Here is a 24878-nt window from a genome sequence, read left to right on the forward strand (position 1 = left end):
CGAATAATAGATTTAGATTTGAACCTTGTTGATTTAGATATAAATCTATAAGATTTGAATCTAAATCTTGAAATAATCCTTAAGATCTAAATAAATTGAGAATTCGGCAGGTCACTATTCATTGACTTTAAATCCTTGCAATTAAGAGTGATATGGAAAGATGAATACTAACAAAAATAAACACAAAGCAAAGTCAACATTACATGTTTCGTTGTTGTTTTTTATTACCAACAAACATTGCTCTTGGAGTAAATTTACCTCTGTATGCAGGATATAGAATAATATGAATTATGAATGTAAATGCACGCTGATCCCGTTGGGAAAACGCGTTGTGAATACATTGTGGTACACGGTATACATGTAGATGTGAGTGCATCTGTAGGTTTCGTTAGCATAAGGAATAAATTATGGAACTGTTAAAACCACGAGGCGCAGCCGAGGGGTTTAGATTAGTTTCCATAGTTACTGCATGCTCACTAGTCTAACCGATGCACACACATACCTGTGTATCTTTTGTTTTATAGAATGGATTTTCTTAAAATGGAAAAAAAAATCACTTTTTTACAACCATGCAAAAGTAATTACCAACGCACGGCTAGCCATGCATCCGGTAAATTTGCCCTGCATCAGTAAAATACCGGACGCATGGCAAATATACTAAGTGCATGACAAATTTACCGGACGCATGGCAAATTTACCAAATGCATGACAAATTTACCGGACGCATGGCAAATTTACCAAATGCATGACAAATTTACCGGACGCATGGCAAATTTACCGAATGCATGACAAATTTACCGGACGCATGGCAAATTTACCGAATCCATGACTGGCCATGCCTCGGTAATTTCATGCATGATACCCATTCTGTAATGATCTTTGAAGCAGTATAGTTGTTGAAAAAATGTTCACTGGTGATTCCTTGTATCTGATTGGCTCTACAATTTTGTTTGATTATACAGCAACAATATGTTTTATGATAAACTACCCTGGGCAATCCCATATGAATACACCTTACCCTTATGCCTTTAAAAAGTTATTTTTTAGCGTTAAGAATTTGACACGAATGGAATAAACATATTTGAAATCTCGATATAAAATTCACTTTAAACCCTGACGCAGCGCTTATACTTTCGAACGAATTTAATTCATAACAAGAAATTATAGTTTCTTATTTACATTTTCGAATAGATTGTGTACTTATCAAATAATATTATGCCATCATATATGTAACATGGTACAATTGCAAAACCATTTGATCTACTATAAAATGGGCCCAATTGCCGTTTGGTTAAAGTGCACTTGGTCAGAAAATGTATTTTTTTTCTTTAAAGGACAAGTCCACCACAACAAAAACTTGATTAGAATAAAAAGAGAAAATTTCAACAAGCACAACACTGAAAATTTCATCAAAATCGGATGTAAAATAAGAAAGTTATGGCATTTTAAAGTTTCGCTTATTTTCAACAAAATAGTTATATGAACGAGCCAGTTACATCCAAATGAGAGAGTTGATGACATCACCAACTCACTATTTCTTTTGTATTTTATTATATGAAATATGAAATATTTTGATTTTTTCGTCATTGTCATGTAAAATGAAGTTTCATCCCTCCCTAAACACGTGGAATTCCGTTATTTTAACATTTTGTGCTTCAGGCAAGGAGGTCCTAATTATCAAATTCGTAAAAATTGAAATATTGTATAATTCAAACAATAAAAAACAAAACAGATAGTGAGTGAGTGACATCATCGACTCTCTCATTTGGATGTAACTGGCTCGTTCATATAAATATTTTTTTGAAAATAAGCGAAACTTTGAATTGTCATAATTTTCTTATTTTACATCCGATTTTGATGAAATTTTCAGCATTGTGCTTGCCTGATTTTTCTCTATTGATTCACATCAACATTTCTCTGAGGTGGACTTGACCTTTAAGTCGTCCTCCCAGCGGGTCTTATTGAAAATCTCTTTGTCAAATAAAAAAAAAAAAGAAAGGTTCAGAAACACTTCAGCTTATCGATATCACTAATTATTGTTAGAGTATAAGCCAAAATGGGTGTAGCCTGAATGAGGATTACACCACCCCCGAAATGGTAAATTTAGTCAACACTGAGGAGAATATTATTCATTACTTCATATCTGGTTAAAGAGAAATCCCAGTAGTTGCAGTGAACACTGATTTCATGAGAAAGTCTGTAAACAAGGCTTAATTGTCAGTATATCATCGAGGATCTAGATTTGGTACAGTCACATTAACTGAACTTTGTGAAATCTTGATATCTACGCTGAAAAATGTTCACACCGATGATCCCCAACACAGATAAGCGCACGTGGGACAATGTATAATTATACCGAATCCTGCGCTTATTTGCTGATTTCTCATCAGTTACACAATTTCTTCCAGAATCCTTTGGCACATGCGTTTTATTTATACAAACAGACACTTTGGTGGTCATTTAATTGGATTCTGTACGAACTCATTTTAATATCGTTACCAAAACAAGCATTTACCTTTAAAAGTAATGTACATATATACATTATTATCATCATTTGTTTTTTATTTATTCATTTTTTTTGTTTAGGGGGTTAAACATTCACTTAGCATTGTCTTAAATTCAAAAGTGTTGCGTGTTCATATAGATATGCTTGCTTATCAGTCATTCTAGAAAGAACATGCGCGTCTTCCACAATTTTTACTACATGAAATTAATTTACACCTAAAATTTTACGTGGTTACAACCATCAAACCAATCCTATGTAAACCATTTGTTTGTTGTCAATAAAAACAATACAATAACATACATGAATACGAATAGCAGAGTTTATGCCAATTTAAATGCCTTAGAGATTCCTGCAAAGATTCTTGATCAATTCGCAATCTTAAAGAGTAATTCTGATTGGCTGATATTTATCATAATAACACGCCTTCTTATGCAATAACGTTTCTGATTGATATGTACATTTCCTATAACGTTTACAAACCGTCGTTATTAGAACCCACACCACACGAAAAGTGGCTATTTTTATTTAGTACATAAACGTTCTATAGTACGTTTATCCACTATATCACATATTAGTGATATCTTTAAAAGTAAATAATGTAAATGTAAATAAAAGTCTCATGAAATGAAAGATAAAAAGAGATTTGGCCGAGAGGCCGATATTTCGGTCTCTTACTTGGTAATCCGGGGTTTGAATCCGACTTTCCGGATATTTTATGCATAATCATCTTACATGTGTTCAGACTGGAGGCGTATCCTAACGCTACTAAAACGGCATTTACACTTTGCAAAACAAGAATTGGAGGTTACCGCCCTTACCTCAGAGAACGCAATTTTTCACATGCCCATCTTAAATTCACCATGACCACCATAAATAGTAATAATATAAATCGTCTGAAAGACAATGTTCATTTTTGCTGCTTTTCTCTGCGACTTTCAGGTTTCGTATCGAACGAGCCTGCAAAGTGTAGATTTGTCTTAATTTCTTAAGTATGATGGAGGTGGGAGGGGGTACTATTTCGGTCTCACTGGCCAAGGAGGGTCGGACGAGCCTGGTTACAGTATCCCTAATTGATTAGCCTGCGATGCAGGTTCTGAAGCGATAGCACTTTGAGATGTTAGAAGGGGTTCCGCTTGACTTCTGAGAGAAGTGTTCTTTTGTGGATTCCTCTTAATTTCATCATGTTTGAGAGGGGTTATCTGTTTTCCGTTTCACTTGCCAAGTAAAGGGTCAAACGAGCCTGGTTTCAGTATACATCCATATTTGATTAGCCTGCGATGCAGGTTCTGAAGCGATAGCAGCTTGAGATTTTAGAAGGAGTTCCGCCGGACTTCACAGAGAACTATTCTTTTACGGTTTACTCCTTATTTCAAATTGGATGAGGGGGGGGGGGGGTTGCTTTTCAGTCTCACTGGCCAAGAACAGGGTCAGATGAATCTGGTTTCAGTATACATCCGTACGATCCGTACTTGATTAGCCTGCGATACAGGTTCTGAAGCGATAGAGCAGCTTGATATGTTTGGACGAGCTCCCGACTTCAGAGAGAAGTGTCCTTTAGCGGATTCCTCCTTATTTCAATTGGGATGGGGGGGATTGCTTTTCAGTCCCACTGGCCAAGAACAGGGTCAGATGAGCCTGGTTACAGCATACATCCGTATGATCCGTACTTGATTAGCCTGCGATGCAGGTTCTGAAGCGATAGCAGCTGAAAAACTTTGGAGGAGCTCCGGACTTCAGAGACAAGTGCTATTTTGTAGATTCCTCTTGATTTCAAATGGGGTCCTTTTCAGTCCCACTGGCCAAGGACAGGGTCAGATGAACCTGGTTGCATGATGCATCCGTACTTGATCGGCCTGCGATACAGGTTTTGAAGCGACAGCGGCTTGAGATGTTTGAAGGAGTTCCGGACATCGGAAAGACGATTGAGGACATCCACGGTGAGCTTCGTTGAACGAATCCGCACGAAACGCAACTGATGAAATAGAAGGTAAGGTATACATTACAGGAAGAAGTAGGTGGCATATGAGAGTGAGAGGCATAGTTAGAGGGGGGGGGGGGGGAGATACAAGGAGAGAGGGGGGAGGTGTGAGAGAGAGACAGAAATAAACAAAACGAGAAATAAGCGAGAAATAAGGAAACATCATAATAAAGATGAGTCATTTACATCATAGAGCTATTAGCTGTTAGCTCCATGTTTACATGTAGGAAATATAAACACTTATTCATTTGATCCGGTTTAAACTGGTAATTAGTCGCCTGAAATGAATTTTAAGATTTTGATGAATTCGGTGTGAGTTTTATAAAAGCTTACTCAAGCATGTGCATAATGTACAAATCTCTTTGAAAATTCGAAGCTGTCAGGAGCAAGAGTAGTTAGACTACCTCTTCTATCTGTCTCTCTTGTTACTTAACATTAAATGTTGACATTAGGAGCAGAATTACTTCTTCAGATATTAGCTAATCTTAATTTTTATTTTCTGAAGAATATTAATGGCTAATCTCATTGTTGGTTTGGGGGTGGCACGTCATGTATAATGTTTCAATACAGAACTACAGTGCGTATCAAAAAAAAGTTTACACTTTGAAAAAGCACTGAGAATTAAAAAATATACACCATGAAAGTAATTTTTCACATGTTTTCTTGGGTTTGGGTCACATCTATCCAATGAAAGTAAAAGTTTTGACAGAATGTTACACTTGAGAGAGCACTGTTCATTTTTGTAAAGCTCGCAGAATTCTGTTTGCGCAGAAATGCATGTTTTCACGCGGTGTCAATAGGAAAGGGCGAAATCAAACTTACCCTGCGAAACATTTGTCTTACATTTCCCTTGCACATTTTCCCACCCAAATTGAAATTTCAACACTTAGTAAGCACAACCTTTACCCCTCTTGTGCCAGCTGGATCTTAGGACATAACTGAATCTGAACAAAAATTTATATCAGACATCTCCAGCATTTTTTTGACTAAGTTTTTATCTTTTAAAGTGGGTTTACATGTCATTTTTATTAATTTTTTCTAAGTGTAAACTTTTTTTTAACGCACTGTATATCGGGAGGTTGTAGCATCGTTTGGTAAATTGTTCGTTTAACATTGTAACATTCTGTAATGTACCGCGAATTACACACAAAAAATATAAGCATATTCAATTAAAACAATCAATTAAAACATAATGATAAAGGCCAACCACTTTCTGCCATATAATGGCGATTTACACGAATATAAAGTTAAAGGGGTGGTCCAGGCTGAAAATATTTATATCTTAATACACAGAGTAGAATTCACTGAGCAAAACGCTGAAAATTTCATCAAAATCGGATAACAAATAATAAAGTTATTGAAGTTTAAAGTTTAGCAATATTTTGTGAAAACAATCGTCATGAATATTCATTAGGCGAGTTGATGATGTCACATCTCCACTTTCCGTTTTCTTATGTTATTACATAAAATCATATTTTTACATTATTTCATACTTGTGTGAATAACATGTCTCCCTTATGATGAAATAAGTTGCAGCAATAAATATCTAATGCACTAAATCAGTTGTCTGTCCAATTTTTCTAGTTCTTGGAGGAAAAAATTGAATAAACCTAATTTCATATAATAAAATACAAAAGAACAAGTGGAGATGTGACATCATCAGCCCACCTAATGAATATTCATGACGACTGTTTTTACAAAATATTACTAAACTTAAGAATTCAATAACTTTGCTATTTGTTCGATTTTGACGAAATTTTCAGCATTTTGCTCAGGGAATTCTACTCTATTTATTAAGCTATGAATACTTTCAGCCTGGACCACCCCTTTAAGAAACAAGTTACCATGTTGTGATTGAACACTATCATATATTCAAATCTGTTCTCTATCATACATTTAGAGGGCTTTGCCTTGTAGACATACCTCATCTTTCATGTGTTGTGGTAGATGCAGCATCACAGACAAGCTACAGGAAGACATCCTCTTCATTACCAGCCTTCCGGTTGTCAGAAAGAAGTCCTCATCTGGAGCGCCCTCAACGTCAGCAGTGTCCATTCTTTCGTGGATTTCTTCGTAGATCCGGTTCTTCGCAGACAGTGGGGAGGTCGCTGCTACCGGTGTACCCGGAGTGGAAGGGGATGTGGGCGTGGATGGCGGGGATGCTTCGAAGGTGAGGTGCAGTTCTTCGAGCAGCTTTGCACTGGCAAGCCACTCCCAGTCGAAACATTGCGACGAGAAACGGCCAACGTCAAGTACCGTGACAGATTTCAAGTGGAAGGCTTTTCGTCCAAGGATACTATGATAGTAATAATCGATGTTTGTTTCAGTTTACATCGAATGGTAGCAGGATATCAGGATCGCTCTTTTAAAATAATTTTATTTACATTTCATGTGTTGCACTGTACCTCAATACATTTTTAAAGATTCTTTTTGTTTTTTACATGTAAAATGATCTACGCCAATCCTACACCAGTCACCAAGAAGCATTCGAAGGCTTCCATTATAATATACGATATTTGTTTTTCATTCTATTTCCCTATCCAACACCCAACCATATTCAAGAAACATAGTTTGGTGATCCACAAATTCAAAAATTATGTTTATGCTGCATGTTTCTAACGTGTACTATTTTGTTTTCATTCGCTTGCATAATTTAAACAAAAATCAGTTATAATTCTCAGCAGTTATGAATGATTTGAGTGTCATGTGAGTTAATAAATCGGACTGTACTTTGTGCTCTAGTTGGATGTGTATAGTTGAACCACTACTTTGAACCAGGATTCAATCCAAACCCTTGTCAAGAACAAGGGTCTAAATAGTACACTGACCTGTTCTCAGACAGACACATCTCTAGTTCTATCATCGACTGGAGTGCCTGAGACAACTGGTGCGTAAGCTCGTCTGTCAGGGTGCAGTTCTTGATTCGTGCGGAGTGCATCTACAGAGTGCAAAGAATAACATACTTATCATCCACAGACAGCCTTGTTTAATGAAATCGATTGGGTGAGAACTGTGTGCGTATTTGAGTTTGTCAGACGTGTATCAATCAGATATGATTATTACGTCTGGGACGGACCTTTAACCATCCAAAAGACGTGCAGGGCTCGAACGTCTGCATCAATTTGTAACTTCCCCACATAGCTTGGATTACAGGCGCACGCCACAACGCCCAGTTGTGAGGACTGTTATATATATATATATATATATATACATATATATATATATATATATATATATATATATACATATATACGATGAAATAACAAAATATTTCCCCCGTCTATGAAAAATAGTCAAAGAATGCTCTAATATTAAAGAATATTAGAGCATTCTTTGACTATTCTTCATTTAGTTTGATTATTATACAGTGCGTATCAAAAAAAAGTTTACACTTTGAAAAAGCCCTGGGAATTAAAAAATATACAACATGCGGGTAATTTTTTCACGTATAATCTTGGGTTTGGGTCTCATCTATCCAATAAAAGTAAAAGTTTTGTCAGAATGTTACACTTGAGTGAGCACTGTCCATTTCTGTAAAGCTCGCAGAAATCTGTTTGCGCAGAAATGCTCGTTTTCATGCTGTATCAAGGGGAAAGGGCGAAACCAAACTTACACTACGAAAGATTTATCATACATTTCCCTTGCACTTTTAGTCAATTGGAATAAAACGGATAAATTCAAGCATTTTGTGACAATTTTGCCACCCAAACTGAAATTTCAACCCTTAATAAGCACAACCTTTTCCCTATTTCTGCCAGCTGGATCTGAGGACATAACTGAATCTGAACAAAAGTTTATATCAGACATCTCCAGCATTTTATACTCAGTTTTTATCATTGAAAGTTGGTTTACATTTCATTCTTCATTTAATACCTGTTTCTCTACACTTTTCCCAAGCTTAGCAATGATTAACAAAATGAAAATCAAGCTTAAGCCATTCCATGCAAATCACTGCTCAATGTAAAGCAAATATCGTCACGATGGCCTCGGTGTGTGGGGGAGTGGGATGGGGCGAAATGCACTCTTCAAAGTGTTTTGGGGCAAGGAAACAAGTCAAACAATGTAGAAGATATCTTCAAATCAATTTTACTAGCTAAATTCCATGTGTTCTTCATGATTAAGGTCTACTTTTATTCGCATAACAATTTCAAATTTCTGCGCAAATCATTTTTCACTAACTTTTCAAAAGTAAGTGGTGCTCACTCAAGCGGAAATATTTTTCGACAGTTATATCGTCATTTGCTTTAATGGACCTGTACCAATGTTAAAATGTGGAACAATCTTCAGGATATTACAAATGTATAATTTTACAGGATTTTTGCAAAGTGTAAACTTTTTTTTGATACGCACTGTAGATATATATATATATATATATACACATACATGTGTGCGTGTGTGTGTGTTTGGAGTGTGTTTGTGTGGATGTGTGTATGTCCACAGATCAAAGAGGGCGTTTAGCAAAGATTAACTTGCTTTGCCTGAATCTCCCCACACTACTTTCGTTCGTTAGATGTACATGTAAGGGTCATCCGTTAGGACAAATTGGCGGATGAAAGCATTCCGGAAATGAAAACATTTTGTGTAGCAGTGTGAGGTGACATCCCATCTATTCTGAGACGCACTATTATCATTACCCAGGCTTTAGCTCGAGCTACCTTTCAATCGTGAGTGCATTATATATAGGAATTAATCCTGTTTCGGCCTTCGGAAACATAACAGCTAATTTCAGTTTGCCTAGGTAATGACTCTCAAATTTATTTTCACCAACGGTTTTATTTCCTAAAAAGGGAGTTTTCGCATCGCGGCTCAGAATGGAATCAAAAGCAAAGAAAAAAATGTCAAACGCCCTCCATGGCAAAGAGCAACCAATAAGTCTTTGTCGAAATTTGGTAAATAAAGACAGCAGTTTCGTACGACAAACGACACATCTGCCATTTTTCGTCAGCTCCGAAACTAAGGACGAAACTCTTGTTCCGGTTCACCAATTTTCGACAAGGGCTTTCCGGCAGTTCTTTGTCATATTCGATACGTTCATGCTTCTTGGTGCGAGGACTCCCGAATGTAGCTTCACACAGTGGGTAGAAGTGTCGGGTAGCTGTAGCATATTTTGCAAACTCGACAGTTTGTGAACCATGCATTACCTTTTGCTTAAACCCCGGCGGAAGCATCTTCAGGATTTCAATGGTTGCCGATGACACGTTTGAGAGGTCTATGTTGTCTTCTTCGATGACAAGCGTCTCCCTAAACTCCTCAGAGCTGCTGTCGTGCTCGATCAGGAGATGGACCTGTTTAAGGGTCGTCGTTCTGCTGAAGTTGAAGACACTACTAAGCCGTTCGAATTCTTCTTCCCGAAGAGGGGACGATACGCATCCAGTCAGGATACCGTCCGGACCTAAGCTTGGCAGTTGGTTCATGTCTCTAAAAAAGAAACCACATTATGATTACAGAGTTCCAGGACCATTGGCAGGAGAATGCATGGCGCCACCATGCGATGACTTCCATTGGCAATCCAACTGCCATGTTCAAATACCATTTGCAATCTACACCGAACTATATTATGCACAAATATATCAGTGATATCTAATTAGTGTTTGATTTACAAATATGCACCGTTTGATTACTTTAACATGCCCCTTTTTTACTGATTTGTGGCGGTGTATTGAAATCACGGATGATCAGAAGGATACTCAGTACGAGTTGGACGTCTTATAATCTAAAGATTAAGATGGGGATATTGGAACATGTAACCGCATGCGGACACGTCATCATCCACTCAAACCAAGACTGCTAGAAATATTATCGAAAAGAATTTACAGTGTTGAGTACAATATCAAATCATATCTACTCTGTTAAATTTGAGCTTTTTAACTGACGTTGTGAATGCAAAGTTCAGATAGCCATCTTTGCGAGTGTACGTTATACGCTTGATCGTCGAATTACTATCTTTGCACTTTTAAATCGGATTATTGAACTAAGAGAAAGCACCGTGGACACACTGGCCCGTTTTTTGAACTCGGGCAAATTTAGACTATGGTCTTCTATATGCTAACTTTTAGGGAAGCCAAAAGTGTTACAATTTTGTTTATATGTTTCTAATGCTTGCTGTGCTAATATCCCATTGTTGTAGTGGTGAAGTCATATTTCTTGTGTATTATTCTCAGACAGTTAAGAATGATAAGTGTCAAAAGAGCTACGTTAAACTTCTACTGTTAAAATATTTATGTCCCCATTGGCTATCCATATCTAAACTTAGATTGTAGACCAGAGTTTAAATCAAAACCGAGTTCAGATGTTGTGTGGCACCGCATTTTTTTTAGATACGAGGGCGAGTTTCGATGCAGTGTCACTTTACAGCTATTTATGTGTAGACGTACCTATGGGATGACCCCTTGAAGACTTGGAGCTGTTGGAGTTCCCCAGGAATGTTCGTTCCCTCCGTGGCGATGACCTCAAGTCGTATCAAGGAGTGGACAAAGTCAAGAAGTGGATGGGTCAGGTCATAGGTGAAGCGTGTTCCACTGATACAGAGTTTCCTGACCTGGAAATTTAACATAAGTATTAACTGGTACCTTTATTTTAATTTTTACCATGTTTGGTGAGGCAATTGGTTATCGTTGGCATGGTGATGTAATGAGGTTCAATGGGCTGCATGTTAAAGAAGCACTATGAAGTCAAAGTGGCCAGCTTAAGTGGAACGGAGTGAACCTCCCAAAAATACATGACCAAGGAAGTGGCGAGGAGAATGATTATCATTCTACGGGCAAAGTTGAAGGAATGTATAGATTTGATTGTTTTGGGTCGAAGGGATGTGCTAGAACGGTACATTAAAATTGATTAATACTAGAACTACACTCTAGCTGGTAGGAATAACACTCTTAGTATATGTAGCAGTAGTAGTAGTAGTAGTATAGTGGCAGAAGCAGCAGCAGTAGCGGTGTATTATATGGTGGTAGTAGTCATAGTAGTAGTAGTAGTAGTAGTAGCAGTAGTAGAGGTAGAAGTAGTTTTATATATAATGCTTTTGGAAGCACATGGGGGCGGTCCACAATTACCTTTCTTCTGTACGTGTCGGGTAGCACACTGAGAACCTTGAGGGTATTTTCTGTTGCGTTATTGAGTTCCAATCTGTCACCAGCCATCACTATGTGCTCTTGGGTCCCAAGTCCCACACGCCGTAAGGATCCGTCTCCTGCGTCGCCGATGGTCAGTTTCACCTTCGTAGAGCACTCAGTGTCCCCTAAGACACTTGCCAGCCAGCCAACTTCGTCCTGGAGGATGGGTGAGCGGAGATTCGCCTGGAGGTCCGCGATGCAACCGAGATTGGGGAGGTCTTTGCCGAGGATCGTGGAGTTCTTTACAGACATCAGCTCAATCTTTGGGCATCTTGCTAGAGCAGTCCACAGGACACAGGTCACTTCTGGTGATAGATTGCAATCCGAGAGGTCGACAATCCGCAGCTGGATGAAAAAGAAACAAAACCTAAGTCAGGGCTATCATTTTTGTTTATTTAATTCATCCTTAATGATAGTGATGTCTGAGAACATTTCATGGAACAATTTCACCGGTGACACGACGTTTGCTCCTGCGACATTCCCCCGGTCTTGATATCTCAGAGGGCATAGGGTTAGAGTTGGGATCCTAATAGAAGTTTTAGTTCAGAATAATGTAAAAATAAGGGCAAGGCTGTATTCAGTTTCTGAGGTTGGGTTTTATGTTTGGGTTAACGTGAAGATTACCTTTCTCAGTTCCAGATCTTGTTTTCCATCCATACGGCCTGATGAAAATGTTCCAGGTCATGAATTGTATCGACATATGACATTTCATTCAAAAACACTTTCAATATATCTCAGCAGTACGTAAGGGTGTGTGTGACCGGGAGGGGTTACGTGTGAGGTGCCGGAGCCGAGTGGTTTAAGGCGCCTGGCTTTACATGGAAAGACCATGGTTCGATCCCCAGCCGCGGCACCTATGCCCGTGAGCAAGGCATTTAATCGACAATGCTCTTTTATCCTTCATTCAAATAAATGGAAATGCTATATGCATTATTAATAACTAGGTGTGCACTTCTCTGTGTTTTTAAAAAATGACGGTGAAAAAATGATATTTTGTTAGATTTGATCATTATTAGAATTACAGGGTAGCTAGGAAATGGGGGTTTGTGAAAAAGAAAATCAGAAGGCTTACTCCATTGAATATAGTCTGATGGAGGTCGGGAAGAATTGACATGGCGCCATCGGGGAAGAGATGAAGTGAGAGCTTGTTTAGCAGGAGCAGGATCAGAGGATATGCTGCATTCTGCAAATCAGCAAACTCGAGCTTGAGTAGGTCAGAACACCCTTGGAGAGCCGTTGATAACCTCTTAGCTACAAGGTCAGTCATGAAGGAACCTTGGATCTTCAAGCCACGTATCTATAAGAGGAGTTTTGAAATTGAAATCAAACACCTCGATGATAAATTTATCAAAAATTATTTGGATCAAGTTTAACGAGTTAATACTTGATATAATTTCACAGTTTTTGTATTAATGTCGATAATGATAGTACGGAATTTGGTTATAAAAACAAAGACAGCGATAGCGATGTCAATAAACTTTAATCAAAACTATATAGCACCCTTAACGTATAAAGTGGTCAAAAATACAAAATAAATATTTCCCAATCTTGACAATCGAAGGGAAAGATGAGATCATTTTATGCTAAGTTATATTTTTAGACAAAAATGCATAGCTGAAAAAAACCTGTATTAATAGAGCTTATTTATATGCCTAAAGAAATGTTAACTACGTAAACCATCAACTGGAAGACATTAAAAAATGTTACAAATCCAACTGCGGAAGGCCGAAAGTCCTCACTATTAAGACAATAAACTTTACTTTATATAAACGGTTGGGACCCACCTTTTCTTTTATAGATGGATGGAGTTTGTAGAGGCCCAAGGTAGTGTGTAGGGTTGGAAGATTTATTACAACGTTGCCTCCTTCGAAACATCGTTCGACCACGTACATTGTTGGCTTGTCCAGTTGAGGAATCTCTGAAAGGCAATCGAGTACCATTCTAGTCTTGTCACCTATTGGTATATTATCCGCAGAAGTGATGGCTTCAATCACCTGCAGTCTGGTTGAAGGGCTTCCTAACTCTGCTGTAAACCGTAGTAAGCTCCCGAATTCCACCAGGTTCTTCTTTGCCATCTGCTTCAAAGCCTTCTCTAGACGACTCTGCTTTCCCTTGATTGATTTCGAGGTCACGTCTTTGGAGAGATACCTAGCCGCGCAGTGCACCTGCGCGTGGCGATGATAGAACTCAATTTCAGTCTCATCACGTTTCTTGGGGGATGTCTTATTGAGGATTCCAATCGAAGTAGCCTTCTCTAGGGCGGACGGTATCTTCTTAAAGTCATTTGGTCCGAAGAATCGTTTCCTTGGGTCATCAAGGAGACCATTGAGCGCAACTTCCCCTATGCCTTGGACAATTATTTCCAGATCAGTGTCTCCGGGAACCATCGACGCCTGTTCTTCCTTTTGCTTGAGTAAGAAACGATTCACACTATCATAGAATTCTGACTCCGTTGTGACAAGCTGAAGAAGATTACTTTCCCAGAGGTGACACGCAATGATACAAAATAGGGGTGTGGCCAAAAGTTCTCGGATGATGTCATTCATCTCTAGAAATACTATCATCTCTTTGGCTCTGTGCAATGAGTTTTGCTCGAAGAAAGACCGTATGAATGATGTTGATTGCACATGGGAAAGTCCACGGAGTTCAAACTTGAGAAAGTCCTTTGGCAAGTCTTCCTTATTGAAGTAGTCTTCGAGTCTTGTATGGCTAGTCACAACGACGCGGCACGTCCGCAGTTGGATGTTCTGGAGAACGCGCAAAACATGACCACACCTGACAGAAGAAACCTCGCCTCTAAACTCGTCCAGACCATCAAGGACCACCATGCATTCCGTTTGGTTGTCCTCGATGAGTTGGTCGATTCCCTGAGCGGTCAATCCTCTGACGTCGCTTAGGAGTTGATTAACGATCGCCTGCCCTAAGGTTCCATGATTAGTCATGAACTTCATCTTGAGGACGAATAGCAGAAGGACATCGTTCAGCGGGGATCCAGGAACTCGTTCAGCCCAATCATGTGCCATCTGAGCAACAAGTGTACTTTTCCCTATTCCTGATGGGCCAAAGATTACAATCCTGCTCGGCAATGCACCATCTTTCCTTGTCCTTAAAATTTCTTTGACAGACCCATCTTTCAGAGGTGTCTTCTCCACATACACATTCTTCCCCCGCTTTACGATCCGATGAACATCTACGATTGGGAGATAGGAGGGAAAATGTTCGTGTTTCTTTAGACCCTTGCAAGTCTCAATCCTGTAATGGAATTGTAGCTTCTCGCGGCAATCCGACACGGTGAAATTCTTTGTCACGCTAACGCCTGTTATATCTGTTAAGGAAATTTAAAAAAAGGTTGATAAGATAAAAAGTTAATCATGGAAATCTTGTCATTTCTGAATGAGAGAGGAGGAATAAATTTGCGGGATAAATTATTGACAAAATCATCTTCCCCGAAAATCCAAACTCTTCATGATGAGAGAATGTGTGATTGTTGGTGGAAGAGTTTGAGGGGCAAATGTAAAGATATGAAATATAATGACTAAAATAAGTTAAATTCCCATAGCAGTTTAGATTTTAATGGCGGCCACAATTGATGGGATTTCAAGAATTTAGGCTGTGTGGGAAATGTATGTCAAGGGAATCGTTAGCATGGTTAAGAATTACTTTTCATGTGGTATATAAATGAGACTACCCAGCGAGGAACATTTGGCTGCAAGTGATTTTTCTCCCCAATCCCCGAAGTTTGCGTAGTAGCTGTTACACTGGCAAATACTTAAACGGAAATCGAACTGCCTTAACGCCAACCTGTCCCCTCTTGGAAACGGATGGATCCTAAACTGTATTCCTCTGGGAATAGAAGAATTCAGGAGGGTGTTTCATAAAGGTGTTCGTAAGTAAAGAGCAGCTTTATTGTACCACATGTAGTTCAATAGAAAGGGTCACGAGACCATGAAGTCGCTTGTAATTTATGGATAGCTTTATGCAACACCCACCAGGAGTCAACGGGTTCAACACATTAATGCTCGATCTCACCTCTGCGCCTCTTTGTGGACCTCAGATGTGCTTCAGCCATTGTAAGACCAGTCCTCCTGAGAGCGTGTTTCAACAATGCCAATTGGTCCTCTTGCGAAACTCTTGATTGCCACGTCATAAGCATGTCAAGTGTGCCTTCCACGGGATCGCTGCATGTGCGATGGTTCATGGCTTCAAATCCATTAATGTCGGCTTCTTTAAAGCCAAGTTCAAGCCCAAGTGCCTGGAGTTTCTGACCATCCGTGACGTCTCCCGCCAATGCTCGAAGGATGTCTTCACTCAGTCCTTTATTACTTTGGAACGAGGATCCTTATATTAAAGGTAAAAAACAAACAAACAGCAAATTAATTGTGATTCTTAATTTATAGATAAGTGAATGATTTTATATCTGAAATAATGAACGAGGACCCTTATATTAAAGGTAAAGAAACCAGCAAATCAAAACACACACAGAAAAGAGGAAAGCTTAATTTAGATTCTTGATTTATAGATAAGTTATTGATTTTATATTGGAAATGATGCGATTTAATAATATCTTTGTTTTTTTCTGAGAAAATACCATGCTTTTCCCCCTCCATCTCTGATATTGATAACTATGACATGTATTGTATCCCATTGTAACGACCAAAATAGTAAAAAAGAAGGGAAAATTTAACATGTTTTTGTTCGTTATTGTACTTTCCATGCTTTGAGGAAATAGTAATGACAAAAATAACTAGATTTTAAATTGTCTTTTTTATCCTCTTCATTAACGTTTTTAGTGATTTGCGACTAAACACATTATTTGTTACGCTGTTACTGCGAGCGTTATCCTTTTTCTGATGGTGTGACCATCTCCTTTCGTTTGTATTGGAATTTCATTGAACAAAACATAGTGCAATGTGTAGTTGAATGGTTTAACTAGCAAACATAAGCTCGACTTTCCCTCCAAAGAGTCATCATTGTTGGAAGTTCTGTGGCAACAAAGAGGCATATGTAGGAACATGTGCGGAAGCAGAAAAACGCATATGGCTGGATGCTGGTGAGTATTGATCCTGGGGGGTGTTTCACAAAGATTTAAGTATGACTTAGATCGCACTTAAAACGCGTACATGATATGCAACGCGCAATCTTATTGATCAATACGCAGTAGTGCGCGTCCTCTTGGCATGATCTGACCAATGCTGTCATGCCTTTTATACTGCGCGCAACTAGACATTTAAGTGCGACTCTAAGTCATACTTAAATCTTTTTTATGTGACTGATCTCGGACATGTTCTTCTCTCACTTGAGGACATACAGCACGCCCCCAAATCTATAAATTTTCAATTAATTGTGTGTAACTAGAGAACTTTGAATACACAACATATTGTGTAACAGTCGTGCCTTTAAGCCAATTCCAAGATTGCATACAAGCAGCACTGCTATAACTATTGTATGTTCTGCACTGTCTAGCATGTCAAATCCTTGCAAACCCGGAATGGGATGAAATGCACCACTGTACATAGCATAACGCAAGCATGTTGAGACATGGGCATACCTTGTTTGTTCATAGTGGATCCAGGAGTCGATGGAGCGGTCTTCCTCAGAAGAGATCCAAAATGTTTGGAACCATTGCCCGTCGCTTGTTGCGGTGGTTTTGTCTTCCGACGAGTAGACAAATTACCAGCTACCTGCGTCGGGGTGCTTCCGGGTTCGGATGATCCATGTGCAACTGACAGGGGATTTGGTGAAAGTTGGGAAGAAGACTCCTTTGTCTTATCGATGTCTGATTCAGAAGGTTCAATGTCTGCTTCCAGTGCGGTTTTTGTTAACTGTAGTGGTCTATCTTCTGTTCCCGATGGCGCATTTAAGCTCGGTAAACTTTTTGAAGGATCCTGGGTAGTTGGGGCTAAATCCGAACCAAGTGGTAATTTTGGTTTAAACGGGACAACAGGTTTCCCTGCACTTTGGACTTCCGGGATTGATGCATACGTGTGCTCTTGCTGTACTTTCCCTCGTAATGAACCCCCTTGGTTTAGAATATGTCGAGGTTCATCATAATTCTCCGATGGTGTTGTGCTCTTATTGCTTCCGTTCACATTATGGGGGCTTAACGTATTCTCAGCTTCACCCGATTGCAATCCTTGGGAACCATTGGTAAGGGTGGATGATCTACCCAGGAAAGGTTTACTTGGTTCAGAAGGTGTAATACTCGGGACACCTCCCTGTTCCTGATCCGGTGTATCCTCCATTCGTGTTAAGCATCTTTCCTTCATAGGTTGCGTTGTGTTAAAGTTATCAGTATCGATGTCATTTGTGTGATTAGGAGCCTTTTCCATTTTGTGTATCAGTGATGTTCCTTCAACCCCTCTCCTTTCTGGTTTTTGGGGAGAATCGTTCGCATCGCTGATCAGTTCCGGATCCTTGACCAGTTTTGACTCTTCTTGCTGATTGCCGAAAGACATGTGCGTGTTATTCGGTGCCATACATTGCTCTGTTGGTTTAGTTTGGGGCTTGTCTTTGTAGATAAAATCACCTTTTCGTGTCTCTTTGTCGTGCTGGGTTACTTCAGAATTGCCTGGTAGGAGGTGTGGTTTCCTACGAGCAGGCTTAGGAGGCTTTTCTTTACTATTACTTGATTCTGGTAACGTGCATTCTGTCGTAGATGCTTCATGAAAATCAAGGCGTTGTTCTAAACAATCCACACCCTCATTGTCGCACTGACGGGTACGTGTCTGAGCTTTGCTACCCGACTCGACATTTGCAGATACCCTAGTGCAGTCTTGTATTTCCACAGGTTTTCTGCTTTCCATGGAGTTCTTGATTGACACCGATGGTTTTGCAGGAACCGCCTCATTGGTCTCGAACCTGCTACATATACTGTCACGGCTATCTGGATTAATTGGGCTATCGGTGTGTTTAAGGGTGTCTGGAAGGACATCAGCCTGATCGCAGCATAGATCATCATGACCGCCTGTTGTCCTATCTTTGACAAGTTTACATGGTTGCAAGAACGATTCAGTGCTGCCCATATCACCCTCCGCTTCTTCACGAATTCTGTTTTCTTGAGAGCCTTGGAATGCCTCAACTGGTTTACCTTCAAAGGCTACAGAGACAGTTTTCGATCCTCTGTGGAGTACTCTATTCGACACATTGATATAGTTTTCCGGGTCTGAGTCGTCAGTGTCGTCTTCTTTATCATCAGACCGACCTTCAAAGTCTTGTCCAGATCCCTGGTCTCCAGTGTGCCCTGGCCTAGAAGTATGGCTTTCTGGCTCTGGCTTAGCAGCAACAGTTTCGCTATAGCTATGACCCATTGCCGGAGAGGATAGCTTATCCTTCTCTGTGCCCTTTTTGGTCAGTTTCATTGGTAAAACGGGGGCATTTGTTCTTGAAGGTATAGAAGTGTCTGTCGCTCCGAAGTAAGAATAACCTGGAGATGGCGGGGTTGGCCCTGGCGATGCTTGAAATGATAGAAAAAAGAATAACCTTTCAAAAGTTCTCAATAAATTGATTCATAAAGAATAAGCATAATACTGAAGAAACTAATGTATGTTTTGATTCATCCAGGAAAGTCAAATATCGATGGAAAAGATAAATCTATTCATCTGGACTTACTTGTTGTAAGTTCAGAAGAGTTCAGAAGAGATGAAGAAGCGTTCCGGATCGGAGATGAAACTGTCCTCTGCTTCAAGAAGTAAGTCCAGATAAATAGATTTATCTTGTCCATCGACATAATACTGAAGAAAAATCCACATTTTTTGCGTTAGATCGCCGTTATATACTGTACTATTACACATTACCTTAGGCGACTACTTGAAAAGATAGCATATACTCTTTTAATTTGAAAATTGTTTCGGATTCAATGAGGGATCAAACCAGAATTACATTGAGAATATCAGTTTCTCAGATCTAGGGTGAATATTACTTCAATGTTATTTATGATTGTTCCCGAATCTGGTTTGCGTTTCATTGAGTTGTTTGTAAGTTGAGAGCGAATGACTGGTGAACCTTTCTTATGCGCTAACCATGCTAACTAATCACCAATGAACATTTAACAGCGAATACCATTTACCACAAGAAAGGATTATCAGTCGTTCTTCACTTACGAACAGCTTTCAACCACAATGTTTTAGTTTGATCACTTATCTCAGGAAAATAAAAATCACTCTGGAAAAAAATAAGACATTTTTGTTGGCACTACAAATGAATCAAGTTGTACAACCTACATTTCATAATCACGCCGTGTAATTATCGCCAAGTCAGTTGAATTTTTTTGTTCAAGACATACCATTCAATAGTTTATCTAGTTGGTCCTCCAGTCCCGCTTCTAAAAGTTTCTCGATCAAAAGTGCCCTTTGGTCATCTTCAGGCCCAAGATCGTCCCTCCACAGGAGCACCATCTGCAAAGCACACGACCTCTGCGTTGGGTCCCACAGATGGCCGAGAATGTCTTCTGCGACTCCTAATGCCCTACCGAGTCTGAAGTACTCGTCTTGGTCCAGCCCGTTGGTGACTTTGATGAGGTCCCTGTTGGACAGAGGTGGCATCCTGCCGTCTTCTGCCATGATAGTTCTGAGGATGAGGAATGAACATAGCTAAAATTAAAACACAAGAACAACACAAACATGTTTAAGACAAAGACTATCATGAAAATTATGATGTTAGTGGTGGTGGTGATGATGATAGAGAACAGTGAAGAAGCCGGGTTAATAATGAGTCAGAAGGGGAGATTCTGAAGAGAAGGCGAAGAACAATGTGGAATAGAAAGGGGAAAGACGAAGAAGAAGAAGAAGAAGGAGAAGAAGAGGAAGAAGAAGAAGAGGAAGAAGAAGAAGAAGAGGAAGAAGAGGGAGGATGAGACGAAGAAGAAGAAAAAGATGAGGAGGAAGATAAGAAGAAGAAGAGGAGGAGGAGGAGAAAGAAAATGAAGAGGAATAAGACGAAGGAGGAGGAGAAGAAAAAGAGGAGGTGGAGGAGGAAGAAGAGTTTAGAAAAGAATAAAAGAAGAGAAAGAATGTTAAATAGATGCTATAAGGGGTGAAGACGAGAAGTAAAAAAATAATGAAGAAGAAGGGAAATAGGGAAAAGTGGCACTTAAAATTTCCATGTTACATAATATGATATTTTGAGAAAAAAAAGGCTATTGGACCAACTACTTACAAGGCGAAATGGCGAGTGGACGAATTGGTAATTAGACCATGTGGTGAGTGGACGAACTGATGGTAGACCAAATGATAGTAGACGAGTTGGCAATAGGAAGAATTGGCATTAGACCAATTGGAAATGAACAAGATAAACGCACATTTGTTCTTACAGAATAGATGATTTAACTCAAAACATATCACAAATGTCAAAGCAAGATCAAATGCTTGGCATTGGTATTTATACCCCCCCCCATGTTTGTAAATCCGTCCCTTCGACACCTACTTCGTTTGGGATAGAACATTGCTTGAAATAATACTTTCCGTGGATGTATTGAAAATCTGAAAAATGATACAGAATAAAATAAATGAAATCATATTTCCCCTATATCAGTATATAGCGTATTATAAAAAAAGAAGTACATTAACACTTCAAGATTTTTGCAAAAAAATTGCCCCTACAAATCTAAGAATATTCAATTACCACTCAAAGTTTTGGATCGTAGGCCAATAAGCCAGTTCGTAGTTCCTTTCTGTGCATGATCAAAATATTCTACGCATGATCAGAGGAAGGTCATTTGTACAAAAGTGACATGGTGATTTAAAATCTAATGAGATAAGCACCAACTTTGATGTCTTCATTATTCATATATTCTTTTGAATTGTGGTTTTCATTTACATCCACAAAAACAACAATGCGTCCAAGAACGACTGGTATTTCACAGTTTGCCAAGTACATTGTGCAACATGCTATGATTTATGCATTCAAAGTAGGAATGCAACAAATACCTTCATAAAGTTTTCATTGGTGTGCTATTCTAGTCACATGGTCTTTTCAATTTCTCCATCCTGCTATGTAAGGCAAGCTTACGAAATATCTTGCATTGTAATCTGCCTATTATAATGAAAGAAATGAAAGGTCATTTGACCAAAATCGTCCATGAAGTAACGACGAACTGGTCTATAGTTAACATCATATTTACTGCACGGTAAAAACGCAATTTAAAGTGTTAAGCACGTCCTTTAAGGTCGTCAATCTAACTAATGTTTAAATTTTCAAACAAGTTGTATAAATAAACCCCTTGAAAAAGTTGTTAAAAACTTCAAACAATTTATTGTTTAATATTTACACAATTTATTGTTAGAGTGACGGGCTTTCATGTCCTGCTTTATATTTTAGATAACATTTCTAAAGTGTTCGGTTAAATGTCGTAATACTGTTCATATGATAAGACAGAGGATGAAACCAAATTCGTTCATCCACTTTCAAGATATGAATTAAAATCATCACCTAACTTGTCTACACTGTAAAAAAAATATTGGGTATTTTTTTTTACCACCGAGAGGGTAATTATGTGTCCAACAAATTATGGGCAGTCTTTGATCCAATGCGGGAAGAACGTTGTGCAGTAAGTTTAAAAAATAAGCAGCAATTACTTTAGAATGGGCAAAATTTTCATCACACTGGATAAATCAAAATGTCCAAAAGAAATGTCCAATGTTGTTTGGACGCATAATTACCCTCATGGAGCACTTTCACCCAATATATTTTAGAGTGTACTGAAAAAAAAATGGTGCTAGTTTAACACTAGCCTGGTATCTAAATCGGAAAACACCAGAGAAGTTTTGAAAAATCCACCAGTTTAGAATCAAAACGATATTGCTTTAACACTAATTGTTGTTGCTTAAATGTAAATGATTGGTGTTATTGTCAGGAAAGAAATTTAATTATACATTTGAAGAGTTCAAACATGTGTTTAAAATATTTACTGTTTTGAATGTTTTAAAAGCAAGCATTGGAAACGCTTGATGCCCCCCCCCTTGTACCAGGTTGATGTCATATTTTATGCTATGTAAGAATTTTCATACAGGTGTCATACATAGCAAAAAGTGCTCTAGCATTGAATGTATAGAATGCACAGGAAGTCTTTTTAAGAATGTGTTGCTTTATGCACTCATCTGCTATTGAAATTCCTTGGATTACTCTTTAGAAATTGTACAGCTATTCCTAGTAACGGTAGTGTATATTAGGAGGTCAATTTTAGTAATTCAGGGAGAACCACCTAAGCCAGAATAGACTACAGATGTTCGTATAGGCAGTCTAAGTTATAACTGAGGGACTACGTCGGTGACGAGATAACGACCCCAGCTGCCGCCGGTTCTCCACCGACATGACTGGTCAAAATTCATGTCATCATTGGGGGCTCGATCTCGTCCACTAATTCGTTGAAGCCACATCTATCTTATCTGGGGGCTATACTCATCGAGGGGTAACACAGTCTGCGGAGGCCGAGGCCGAGTGGAGAAGAGACATCGCAACCTGCGGAGGCCAGGAACTGGACCGACCACCAGGGCCAAGTGGGGCGTGTCAGACCAGATATGATGATGGGGGCTCACATCAACGATATTACCGTTTAAGTTAAGTTATATTTTGTTATCCATAATCCATATCCATGTATATTTTCATGTAACTCATTGTAAAAGAAATCAAAGGAAACCACAGAATGATTTAAGAGCTTTGATTAAATCTTTCATAACTGTAAACCTCAGTTTTTACGTGTTCATTATTTTGGTGTCGAGCAGCAGTAGTTAAATAATAAAAAAAAAGTCACTTCCCACGTGACAATTTGGAGGTCCCACCGAGATACTGCTGCTTGAAATATTTAAAATTATTCTGGAAAAGAATTAATTACTGCTATGGTTCCCTTTCCATGTTTAGGAAATAATTAATGAAGTAGTCTATTGACATTGATACAATGTTTAGTGGTTTCTCCCCAAGGTTACGTCCTTGGTAATGCCCGGTGTTTAGGCAATTTGTGATTGTTGGTGCAAGTTTACGTGCTTGAATAGATTCCGGTGTTGAATTTGACTAGGCTTTGAATCCTCTTGTGTGAAGTGGATTAGTGTGGTTCCGCATGGTTTAATTGTATGCTCATTGGGAGATACATTCTAGTGTGCTTGTTGAAAGGCACTAGGGGTTTGGCATTTGTTGCCAGGTGTTAAAGCTTTTGCTTTGTTTATGCGGATGGTTAAAGCCTGTCAGATATTTGAATTTGTTGGAATCTATAGTTAATAGTCGCTATGGCTAGCATTGAACAAATGAAAGAATTTTCCACGTTAGGTAGGGAAATGGGCCTTAGTGGGGGCGAGTTGAGTAGGTTTGTGTCTGAGCGTTGCCAGGCGATAGAACGAGAGAAAGAAATTGAAGCTCGAGAAAAGGAGCGTGAGCATGAACTGAAGTTAGCGCATATGCGTAAGGAAGAGGTGAATGATGTACCTCAGTTAGGTGGGATAAAGCTTGAAGTAGGTCGTTTTGACGATGCCCACGATAAGTTCGATGCTTACATAACCAAATTTGAGATGTTAATGAAAAGCCAAAAAGTTTCTGATAACTTGTGGGTAATATATCTAATCTCTAATCTGACAGGGAAAGCGTTAGATGTAGTGAATAGGATGAATGTAGATGATCGCCAGAAATATACCGCGGTAAAAGATGAGCTGATGCAATACTATCATCTCACTGAGGAAGGGTATAGGCGAAATTTCAGATTAAGTAGGCCGTTAAACTCTGAACGTCCCAAACAATTTGCTACTAGGATGAAGGCTCATTTTGATAAGTGGGTAGAGGCGGCTAAGATAGATAGTAGTAGAGGGGCTCTTGAGGATCTGATATTGCGAGAGCAATTTTTGACTGATTGTCCAAAGGAGGTTGCTAGGTTCATTAAGGAACGAAAATGCATGAATTTTGAAGAGGCGGTTAATTGTGCGGAAGTTTATGTTAGTGCGCATGGGCCTCACGTGTTCTCTAGTGGGCAGAAATCCGAACGGTTCCGATCAGATCCGAAGTCGGGTAGTAAGAATCCTATGTCAAAACCATTTGGAAGGACTAATCAGAAATCAAATGAAATTCAGTCTAGAATAAGGAAGAATGAAGGTAATAAGCCTTTTCAAGCGAGAGGGTGTTACATGTGTGGGAATCCTAATCACATAAGGAGGGCGTGTCCCATGTTGTCCCGGCCTGCGGCGGCTCAGGGTATGATGTTTGTAGGGGAAGGAGGCCCTAAGTCAGACATGGGTGAGGGGAGTCCTCAGGTAAATGAAATAGAGTCTGAAGTTGTAGACATGACGGCTTGTTGTGTGTCTGTCGG

The 24878-nt window shown here is 39.1% G+C and overlaps 1 protein-coding gene across 1 annotated transcript; it reads right to left on the minus strand.

Moving 5' to 3' along the window:
• Window positions 1-3522: 3522 nt before the first annotated feature.
• On the minus strand, window positions 3523-20123 carry LOC121417364. Its single transcript, XM_041611048.1, has 11 exons — window positions 19878-20123; window positions 17145-19049; window positions 15626-15934; window positions 13381-14921; window positions 12669-12893; window positions 11537-11941; window positions 10859-11022; window positions 9626-9902; window positions 7313-7422; window positions 6408-6780; window positions 3523-4478 (listed from the first exon to the last, which is right to left on the minus strand). The coding sequence occupies exons 1-11, from the start codon at window positions 19987-19989 to the stop codon at window positions 4293-4295; spliced, it is 5607 nt and encodes a 1868-aa protein (XP_041466982.1). The 5' UTR covers window positions 19990-20123; the 3' UTR covers window positions 3523-4292.
• Window positions 20124-24878: the final 4755 nt, after the last annotated feature.

The sequence above is a fragment of the Lytechinus variegatus genome, chromosome 6 (genome assembly GCF_018143015.1).
Source record: "Lytechinus variegatus isolate NC3 chromosome 6, Lvar_3.0, whole genome shotgun sequence".
Taxonomy (NCBI): Eukaryota; Metazoa; Echinodermata; class Echinoidea; order Temnopleuroida; family Toxopneustidae; genus Lytechinus; species Lytechinus variegatus.